This window comes from Sprattus sprattus (genome assembly GCF_963457725.1).
Source record: "Sprattus sprattus genome assembly, chromosome: 16".
NCBI lineage: Eukaryota > Metazoa > Chordata > Actinopteri > Clupeiformes > Clupeidae > Sprattus > Sprattus sprattus.
Window position 1 is genome coordinate 16,825,696 of NC_137914.1, and position 11,777 is coordinate 16,837,472.

Here is an 11,777-nt window from a genome sequence, read left to right on the forward strand (position 1 = left end):
GGAGAGCGATCAGACACTCAGTAAAGTGACTAAATCCTGCAAAGGAGAAAAGAGCGAGAGGGGCGTGTTTGCAATGAGGATACGCACGGGAAAGCCTGGCAGAATAGCACACGAGAGCAACCACTGCAGAGTGCGTGTGTGTATGTGCGCGCTTCTGTGTCAGCGCACAAAGTACAGTAACGTCCCAGGCATGATATAGGCTACGACACAGGGGCGGAGTTCTCACTATCCAAGCACCACAGACTTTGCTTTCACTAACACCGCCTCAAACAACTATCGATTGAATGGACCAGCATGTCCCAGAGCTTCTCTGCTGTAATACTGCTAGACCTACGTGCGTTTGCACAGGATGCGTTGTGTTGTGCACCTTAAGCGCGCAGAGTCCCCGGCAGAGGGATTATAGCCACCGGCTGGCGGTATATAACGTTGGAATGGCTAAACGGAATGTCTCTGACTGAAAGCGTTTCGTCTTTAATAGTTTAATTTGACAATAGCTGATAAAAGATAGCAAGATATCCAATTTGATTTGAACAACACCATCAGACAACCCAACATGTATTTATAGCACCGTTCTATTATAAACATATTACACAGTGGACGTTGGTGGTGTCTGCTTTGTTCACTGCCCTTAAATTGGTAGAGACGGATAGTGAAGCATGGTTATGACCAGGACACGTTGTCTTGAACTAGAGATTGTACTAACATACTATGATCAGAAAAATCCCCGATAAGAGAGATATTTCATCATATTGAAATTAATATAATGAGCAGATCTTAGTCAGTCCTGTTTCACCAAGCGTGTGCATAGCCTATTATGTATTTGAACACGTTTCAGTTTTCTATCAATTTACTATCTTTTACTGAATTTACTGTTTACAGTTCATTGATAGGCTAGATAACTTCATACAAAGATGATTGAAAGATCTGGCACGTCCTGCAGTTTTTCCTGACTGCCATTGGATAATCCAATCAGCACGAGAGCCGTGCTACGCTATGTGCGCTGCTGATGGAGCATGTTGGCGTTCAGTTGGCCCCAAGTCCCTTTCTTCTGAAACTCTCTCATCATTTAACGGACTTAAGACAGGGTCTCGTTAATGGTGTCCAAAGGTCACTAAAGTATACCTCTAAGCACTATTCACCTTAGGGCAGGGCTGAAGGCAGCAGTTAGGGTTGCAGGTCTACCATTGATCATGCTGCCAAACGGTCCCCCTTTTTAATTTAGCCATACAAATGTGGCATCTCAAGACAGCTGGGTCTGGCATGATATCTAAGCTATGTTTTCTAAACTTAGTTACCAGTATGGGTACCTCTCTTTGTGAAAGATACCTTGTCTGTGTTTGTGCTCTCAAAATTATAAATGTTGATACTGACTAAGTGATTTGAATTCAATATTTTTACTATTTCTGTTTCTACTATGGAGCAACTGACAAATGAAGCACTATTGTGGTAGCAACGGCCTCTGGGAAGATATAATTACAATGAGGGTAAACAGAACGGTCCCCTGGAAAACAAAAGGATACCAAGTACACCATGTAATTTCATCACTAACTGAGATGTGAAGTTGTTATTGCCATCTAGTGGTCATTATGTGAAATGTCGTCAAATGTAAAAAGAAACCTTATTCTCACATTACTTACACTAACTGTATCAGATCACCTCCATCAGGTATCTTACTACAGGTTCAGGATGGTGCGACAGTGCCTCACATACTGAGGGTTTTTTGGGTATGGTACAGGATGACTACAAATAGAAGCCTTTGATAAGTCTAAATGTCCTAAGAACCAACATCCAAAACAAGATCCAGATTTAGAGAATGAGCCTGTGAATTTCAGAAAGATAGTAACCATGTTAAAACACATGTACACTGGTGAACAGATATGCACAATGTGCTTTCAAGATCGTTTTATTGATGTTATTGGAATAGTTTTGTTGGGGTCTTCAGAGACAGAAATTGCTATTGCCAAACAAGAGGAGTGATATGGCTGCCTCCAGGTTTACATGTCTTCCACCTAAATCTGCAAAATAATGTGGCCCTCTAAACGCACTTCACTGGAGTAAACATATTTGTAAACACATAAAGCCATTTTACAGTATTTAAGTTTGAATGACATTCAAGTTTTGTTGAAGAGGAAAAACATATCGATCATTCCACTGTTGAATATGTATTTGTAGCCTACGTCTACTGTGCTTTTCAGGGCAGTCATGGTATATAGTGGATATATGCAAACCAAATACAATCATCTTTCTACTGTTATCTTCTGTTGCATGGCACATCAAACACATGAGCTGTTCAGCGCTTACAGATAGAAAGCCATCTGAAATAACGCTGCTCACATTCGAGATAAATCATTTAGAAGCACAAAAGCCACATTGGCCATTGAGTCAATTTAGGATCTTTTCAGAGCGGAAAGCATTGCTTCGAGGGGGGTGGGGACTACTTGACTCACCTAACCAATGTATTAAAAGGGGCTGTCAATTCTACAGGTTTGACCTTCCATTTTTGAACCAATTTGGTCACTATGGCATAATACAAAAAGTTTACATATGGCACAAACACATGTATACATACCAGTGCACAACCACTTTAATGGTCAAAACTGCTTCTTTGTCCCCTTTTTCTTTCTATAACTGTAAGCTTGACAGCTGGATAGAAGAGGATAGTTATATATGTCATGAAATGGCCAAATGCTGTATTGCACACTAACAGGGCTTTTTCTTTACTTAAAGACAAAAGGATGATGCAAGGTTTTCCACTGGATGATCAAAAACTCATTATATTTATATAGGAAAATATCAATGAGATGAACATAAGGCAGATGAATCATTAACAGCGATTCCGTTTCAGTGTAGTTTTGGCATATCAAGTGCTTGACCGAGTCCCCTCCATAACTGTAGTGGCTAGTGCTTTCAGTGACCTTCCTTTGTAGAATCTGGCAACCCAACAGGCTCAAACTCATGATTCACAATTCTACCTTCTTGAAGCTGTGCATTCACCTCTCTGGCAGATTTAATATGCTGAAGAAAAAGGTTCAAACAAGTTACCAATTAAAAAGGAAGAACTCATATCGGAGATGGTACACAATGTCATTCACTTGCCAAAAGGTACCACATGCCCTTTTAAATGAATTAAAAACTGCTTTGAAATCAATTCAGGCATTTGTAAACAATTCTCCTTAGTTCTGCTGGTCTAGCGCACTGATCATGGTTAGCTGTGAGATGCAGTATTTACTACTGCAAACTCCATGGCCAGGGGACTAAAACAAATCACTCATATCCTAAATCTTCACCTTAGAAAAAAAAACTAAACAACACACACACACACACACACACACACACACACACAAAAAACATACTAGCCTTTTGTACAGGCACTACAAATATCCCACAATGCATTGCTTTAAATTGCACAAGTTCCCTCAAACACCTGGGGAAACGCTGTCAGCGGAGTGCAAAAAAGAAAGTTAATATAAGGAATCTGATGCAAAGAGGGAGAAACAGGAAGAGCTGTGGAGTGAGGGGACGCGAGAGACTTAGGAAAACAAAGAGAGAGAGAGCGAGAGAGAAAGAAAGGAAGGAAGAGGGAGAGAAAGTAGGGGGAATGCAGTACTGAAACACAAAAAAGCTGCTCTTTGCAGGATACACTTCAAACTGCAAGTAGGTGTTGATGCTTTGCTCACACGATGAGTTTAGTGACTAAACTGGCATGCCCTCGTCTCAGGGACTATCACTAGCGTTGCCTAGGCAACTGTCCTTGTGACGCGTGCCATGTCCCCATGGGGAGGATGTGTTGTGAAATGTGTGTTGTGTTGTGATGTGTTGAGTTGTGTTGTGAGGTGTGTGTGTGTTTGTGTGTGTGTGTGTGTGTGTGTGTATTTGGGAGTGACCGGTCAATGACCTATATTCAGTGTTAGGCCCAGTCAGTTAAGCTCCCTCGTCTGGCCACCCCAATCCAGCAGGACTAGGCCTCGGCCCGGGCTGGGTGAAGAAGCTGTCCCTTCAGCAACAGAGGGTACATGTCCCTCTCTCCCTCCTTCCCTTCTTCCCTTCTTGCTTCAGTCCAGGGCTTTGTGGCTAAAGCTTCATGTTGTTGAGCTCTTTGGTGACACTCTGTATGTAGGCCTCATGGATTGCACTGAGAAAATGGGGGTCATTCTGCCAAGACACAGACAAAGGGAAAAAGATTACCAAAGAGGTCTTCAGTCAGCAGGACCAGCTGTGCTAACTAAGATGCACGTAGATGATGAACATAGATTGGCTACTGTTTCGTCCATTACAGTCTGCCAGTCCAAAAAAACTCAAAGTTCGTTTTTACTTTCATGCAGCTCTGATCTATATTGACCCAAAGATTTGAATACTGATACCATTGACACCACAGATACATTATCCTTGTCAACTGTATTTGTATTGGTGTCTGATTTGATCGTGTCATTGTGTGGGTTTGTGTGTAGAAGTGTTGCGACGTATACCTTGATAAGGTGGACTAGAGTGTCCTGGAGCTGGTGTTTGCTAAGACCAGCAGAGGCCTGGTGCTCTCTGGGTCCTAGATTGGCTGGGGGAGAGGGGGGTGGAGCCTGGGTTCTGGGCGACTCAGTCGTCTTGGAGATGGAATGCTGGAACGCACTTGGTGAGAGGAGCAAGGAGGGCTGTGCGCCTTGGACTACGAGCCCTGCCTTCATGGTGACCGGCTAAAGGACAGAACACACACATGACATTAGAAGAAGCAAATGGACCTGATAAGCGATAATACTTTTAGAAAGTCATTTAAATGTTTAAGAAACAGTAAAATATAACTTAAGCGGGTGATTTAGTTTGTAATATTATCTGTAAGTTTTGTAACGTACCAGTAATATTATTCCAGTAACTACTTGTAAAGGCAAAACTAGATCTTCTGAGTCAATGTTGGGTAATTATGGGTAATAGGGAGGAAGAGTCGCACAAAGACCACTCAACATGACGGTACAATATGAAAATACTTACGGGAATGTTTTTCACCAAACTCTGAGACTGAGCAAACACGTCCACTTCTTTGTTTGGCTGTGGGGAAAACAACATCATTTGGTGCTAGGTTTTGGAATGGCAGAAGATAAACAAGAGATATCTAACCGTAGCAACAAATAGACACTTTAACTGTGGCAGTGCTTGTTTAGATGAAAACTTTGTCTTGCTCAAGGACAAGACAATTCAAGGACGAGCACCGTCCAAAATGAAGCCCGATTCAAACTAGGACCCCCAGTAACTGGAATACCTACTCTATATTCCCATAACCAAATTAACTACGCCCCACAATACCGCTTATAGATTTTGACAGCAACACCCCTTAATGTCTAGAACCATCAGAGTAAAAGTAGGAGTAGTCAGAGGAAGGCCACTCTCACCTGAACAGGTACTGCAGGCACGCCGCCAAAGGCTGTTGAGGGTTTGGAGACGGGCTCTCTGAAGCTCTGAGGGGTGACCAGAGAGTTGATGAGGAAGCTGGGGGCGAGGGGGGGCACAGAGAGCGGGTGGCCGTCGTGTTTGGAGGGGGTCATGTAGGCTGGCGGGACAGGTGGTCCTGCCGGAGCGTGTGAGACAGGAGGAGGGCCAAGGTTAACTAGTTGCTCTGGCCCGTTCTGCGGCCCCAGCCGCGGTGAGGCGGACGTCTGCTGGGGCTCCCTGGTGCCGGCGGGCTGGAGGAGGGGGGGCAGTCCCGGGATGAGCGGCCGGTCACTCCCCCCAGGGTCTGCGGTGAGGCGAGGGGCGAGCAGGGGCTCCAGTGGAAGGACTGGCGGGCCATAGGTGTGCCCGTGCTGGAAGCTCTCGGGAGGCTGGGAGGCGGCTGCGTTGGGGCAGGCTGGCGCCGGGTCTTTGGGTAGGGAGCTGCCAAACAACTCCTCCACTGTTATCTGCTTCACGACTGTGTGGGTGGTCTGGAAACACACGGGCACACAAAACAAGCAGGCTCAAAAACAACACACAAACATTTCGTCAAACTGAATGTCTTTAAATTTGACAGGTTTTTCTAGAATAATCAAGTTGTGGACTTTGCTTATCTAGTTAGCTTTGCTTATCTAGTCAAGTGCTGAGTTACTCGGAAATCTTACAAAATACATCAACTCCCCCTTCAAGGCAAACAAAGTCTCAGAGATGGCCTCCAGAACTCAGCAGCAGACAGTAATTTGTTTAGTCGAGTCCCACTGGTACCTTTTCATGAGGTGCTGAGCTGGCCCTCCGCTCTGTGGGCCCTGCCTGCTTCTGCCCCGCATCAGCACCCCCAGGCGGCTCAGACTCCCCTGACTGGCTCTGGGGAAAATAAACACACACACACACACACATCCATTATATCACATTAATAGTAAAAAGTGAAACAATATATCAATTTGACAACAGAAGTCCTCATCTTTGTTAGCTAGTGTGCTAACAGGGAAAGATAAGGAACAATCACTTGAAGGACTGTGTTTAATTGATTTGTAAACGCCATAGTACTGAATATTTTATCATATTCCAGTGTAAGGCAAAGAGTAAACACAAGATATACATGGAGTACAAGGGACACACCACCCTTGTTGAGGTGGTCCTGACTAGTGTAATCCAGGATTAAAACACACAGTAATCCCTCCTGTATAAGAGAGTGGGACAATATGCAGGTATAGTCTGTGTCTGTATGCATGATTAACCCAAAAACTATTTATGGCAGGGCATATTTGTGGGGATTGGGATGGGATTAACGGACTGCAGGTGTGTGGTCCATACACATAATAGCCAGTCACCAGAGTGTAAACTACATTGTAAACTACATCCGTTCTCCAAAGGCTGTGCATTATCTGGATTAAAGCACGAGACTTCAATCACACTTAGGCAAACCCTCATAGGCACAGGTTTAGGCTGTGAAAGGCAGACTATTTCACAGCAGACTAATTCACACCACCACTTCCCTTAATGACTCTCACAGTCATGCTCAGTTTACACATTATTCCACATCCTTGATATTCACTGTGCGAGATAAACTACTGCTGAACCTGTTTGTGTTCATTAATTTAGCAGCAGTGCAATGTATTTTTCAGTGTTCAAATGTGACTGTGCATACAGGTGCTGTAAGAACCTAACACATATCATGACATATATGGCCACATAGAACCCCACCCCTCTGTGGGTAAAAAATGATAATCCTTATCAAACTTTTCCGTGTCCTTAGCAGTTTTCACAGATTTATCTGTTGACTTCCTCAACTAAAATATGAGAATTTGCCTGCATGGAGGTGCGGTTTTCTTAAAAAAAAAAAACGCAAATGAACAGAACAAAATCAAACGTTGACCAATTCTGCTGTTGACCATGCCTCCATTTCCATTCCTATATTAGCAGAACTTGTAAAACTGCCCATTGGTTTCAGCTGTTAGAAGACAGTTAATAATAGGTGCTGTTCTTGGTAACACAAAACACAACACCATCCAAATAGACTTCATACTTGTCATGGCATTCTAAAACAACTTCAACATCAAGGGATCGGTCTTGCAATTTATCTTCTTATAAGCCGTGGTACAATGATTTACCAAGGCACATAGTGACCATAAACAGCCTTACATGGCCAGCTGTTTTTGTGTCTGCGGTCCTGACCAAGTGCTGTTCTTACCCTGTGGTACTCCTCTTTGGCCTTGCTGAGGAGCTCCAGGATGTCGATGGGACGAGTCCCCACGCAGCCATTGGTGCGCGCGGCAACGGCTCGATCAGGAGAGCCCTGCTGCGCCCGCAATGCTTCCTCTTTCACTATCCTAAAGATCAGACATGCGCAAACATTGAAGCATCAGCAACACAGGAAAACACAGATTGGGTAAATGCTCTATACTCTCAGTCTTCCATGACAACAATAGAGGGTTCAACCACCAGAGGGAGCTGTTGTTCGCTCTATAGTCCTGCCAAGAACCAAGGTCAGTGAGAATGTTTGAAAAGTAAATATTTGGGCCATCTGGCCACTGGAGAAAGCTTCTGGTCATACCAGGCATTTCTCTAACATTTCATTTGAATGGGATCTTGGTGAAAGTTGTTACTCTGGGCTGCATCACACAGAGCTGGCCAGGTTGCTCACTTTCAGAACTTAACAGCATGACACTCCTCTACAAAGAGATGTTACTGTTTGAAAGCTACCATTTACAAAACACGTACATGGGCATTACATCTAAGTCACACTGTGCTAAAACTGTTAACATCTCACTTATTTACAATATCTCACTTGTACAAAATTGGAACACAGGGTACTTATGGGTCTGTATATGTGGGGGAAATAGTTGAAGAAGTAAATTTGATACAACTCTGATCAACACATTCAGAGTTCACTTTAGACTAAGTGCACAGAGCTAGGCTCTGTTGCTTACTTTAATAATTATCCCATGGCAGTTTAATGGTCACGTTGCCTGGTTACACTGCCTGCTTTTCAAATAACCAATAGGATTGCAAGAGGCACTGCTTCACCAGGACACCACAGTGGCAGACTACTGACCTCAAAATGACCTGCACAGGTGCTTGTCATCTAGCAAGGTCTCTTTGATATTAGGTGACAATGTAAACCTTGTCGCCACCAAAGACCAACGGGATTTGCTCTTACCTCACCATCAGCTGGGCTATGCGCTGGCAGTCACTCTGATCATAGAACCAGATACTGTAAATTCCCACTGCACAGAGAGAAGGGGGAAGACAGAGAAAGACAGAAAGAGAAAGCCTGTTAAGTGATGAGCCCAAACAATTCTTTATTCTTTCATTTATAATTTTTGAATGCTCTGGCATGACACCATGTTCACAGGAAAAAGAACAAGTGAAGTTTGTCAACACGAATAACGCTGTGCAGCTATTCCCAAGAGGTTGGGTGCTTGGCAACGATTATGTTCAGAGTATGTCCAAAGGAATAAACAGACTGGGAGATGAGGAGACAAGAGGCAAAATGCTACAGCATATAACCTCTCCACCCACATTCACACACACACACACAGTCTAAATGTATTTCTGAACGCAGACACACTCCAACTTCTCAAGAGCACATTCCCTACAATGACAAATGCACGTCTAGGAATCTATCGCAGGCCTGTAGTGGAGAGGCAAATCTAAATAAGACCTTCATCACTGGCCACGCGGCTTTCTGTCTGTATTCAACAGAACTTTTCTCTGTCTCTGTGGCCATACTTTAGAGGGGGCTGTGGCTTCACACCCAGAGGACTTTCTTTATTCCTCTCCACATCTTTTATCCAGCGAGGAGTCTGATTCACAATGCAACGAGACTGACTGCGGTGCACAGATGTTTCTGGGAACCAAGAAAGACATTTGGCTCATAAGTGGACGTTGGATAACTCACTAAGCTGACAAGATGCTGACAATGTAATGGACCACCAAAGAGCCTCTCAGTCTGACTTGAGCTGAAGGGAATAGCAGCATAATGAAGCCCGATATGGTGCTCTTCTAAAGCAGATGAGGAGACAAGTGCTCCCTTGGCGGGAGAAGACTGAAGCCTGCAACAGAGATGTTCCTGCTAAAAATGTCTCATCACCCTCACAATAACCTCCGCAAACTCCGCCACAGAGGAAAGGTCATGTTTCAGAGGACCATTGGACGTGTTTTTGGCAGTGTATACAGAGGCAAGTCTTCCATGCATGCTTACATGTGTAGTAGTTCAGGATACTTGAGGCTCATGATGTGCTCATTATTATGTGCATTAGGGAACTTCAATTGACTGCGCTGCGTTTTGACGTTTTGGCCACTGTAATCAAATGAAGGAAGGCGGCAAAATTGATGGCAAATTGCAGATGGACTGAATCACTTTCCAAACTGAATGTTTTGTTTCACTGTGAAACTGTCTGCACTGTGTCCAAAGCCAAGTGCCGCTTTAAGCTTCTGAGCACTTGATTTGTATTCAAGATATGTTCTCATAGGACATAAATGTTGCATGTCAGTGAATGCGTGTATCATACGTCTTTATGTTTGAAGAATAATTTCTATTGGTGACAACTGCCATAACACACAAAGACCAGAGAGCAGCAGAATTATAATCTCAGTGTTACATAGGGCTATCTTGTCGTATCAAATGTTTCAGCTCTATACAACACAAACTATGAAAAGAACTGGAGCAACAACTACCCAAGAGACTTGGAATGAGTCAGGGTAGCTTGGACCCATAGAGCAATGTACATACTTCCAACTTCATACTTCCTTTAAGAGCCAAGCGGCTGCTGCATTCATTCATCTAAATGATGTTTATGTTTCGTTTATTCCCGGCATAAGGGGTTTCATAGAGCTGTGACCACATGTACAGGAGCTCAGATGATAGTGCCATTTTGATTTCTACTTTCTGTAAGACACATCCCTTTAGACCACTACAGGTCAGACCACTGAACTGGAGCCTTCACATCGAGTTCTTATTGGCACTTAGGTAAAGCCTCTCCTGAAATCTTGTCACACACAGTAAACATATCTAAGTATGTCATGGTCTGGTGTACTGTCATTAGTAGCTGCGTTGCATTTAAAAACAGACAACAAACATATAATCTTCACATCAACTAAAATTAGGACCTAAAAAGCCTGCCAGTATCAAGTATGTACACCACTAGCTCCATCTACTGGCCAATATAGAGACAGTTTGAACCACAGTTTGCAAATCTTCTACACAAACCTGTCTGAATCCTGCCTTGTTGGTACAACAATTCCAGTATCTGCATGCCAGATCAGATAACTACCATGTATTAGAAGATATGCACGTCCTTACAGACTATGCAGCGGTTAACTTACGATTGGCATTTCTGTAGAGGAGGAAGGGGTCCTGTAGCTGGAATTCCAGGTCTTTATTTATGGGTTCCACCAGGTTCTCTGTGCTCAAACGATTCATGATCGTGAATCCATGGTGAGGAGATGCCGACCTAGGGAACAAAGAAGTTCGGTCTCATGTTGAGTAAAACATCTAGACGTAGTGCTCAGACGTGTATTCTGTGACAATTTCCACAATGTCTATAAATTGAACAAATCAGCAACACGATGACAAATAGCAAACCATGTTCACATGGATCATTTAGGCTTACCTTGCGTAGACAAACAAGGTGCCTTCAATGTCGGTCTTTTCCTGGAGAGGAACAGTGATATGTTCGTAAATAGAACGTATCACTTTATTAACAGTAAAACTTTGCAGTCATAGCTTCGTGTGACATATTGAGTTGCAGGTGTTGCAGCACACGATAGCTACGTTCAGTGAACCTAAATGCTGATCTTCAGTTTTGGCTGATGAAATGCCATGGGGTAGCTGAACAACATATTTTCACCCGAACAACAATTCATGGCTTACGTTAGCAGACTATAGTTACTATTATGTTATTACTGTCTTGACAATTACTAAATAAATCTGGCTATTGCCTAATGTTAGCGAACGTTACTTTGAATAGCTAGCATATTCTCCGACGTATCAAAATGTACTTTGAAAATAACATTAGGTAAACGCAGTACGCAAGTTATCATGGCACCAAACTCTTGCAAAGTTAGGTGCTTTCTGGTTATCTGTGATTGCTACCTTGCTAACGGTATATGTATATGGCTAGCGATGGCTAACACTCTTCGGACTAACATTAGTCTCGTCTGAACACAGTCACACGTTTTCGAGGTTTTAGTAAAAATCTTACCCATTCGTTTGCTTTAGAGTTGAATGTGTACAGTGCTACCTGCCCGGTTACGTCGAGAAGTTTATTTATATATGGATCATATTGTTGTAAAGCTGCAAGACTCATAAGATGCCCAGCTTTGTTTACGGACTCCATCTTGTATGCTGCTAAACACAT

General features: G+C 43.3%; 1 protein-coding gene across 1 annotated transcript; it reads right to left on the reverse strand.

Moving 5' to 3' along the window:
* Positions 1-2,664: 2,664 nt before the first annotated feature.
* dcp1a (decapping mRNA 1A) lies at positions 2,665-11,777 on the reverse strand (the record flags this gene model as incomplete). The annotated part of the gene is made up of 10 exons (XM_080853714.1): positions 2,665-4,152; positions 4,467-4,685; positions 4,978-5,034; positions 5,376-5,906; positions 6,181-6,279; positions 7,607-7,745; positions 8,576-8,642; positions 10,744-10,871; positions 11,031-11,071; positions 11,622-11,777. The coding sequence occupies 10 exons, from the start codon at positions 11,775-11,777 to the stop codon at positions 4,072-4,074; spliced, it is 1,518 nt and encodes a 505-aa protein (XP_080709840.1). The 3' UTR covers positions 2,665-4,071.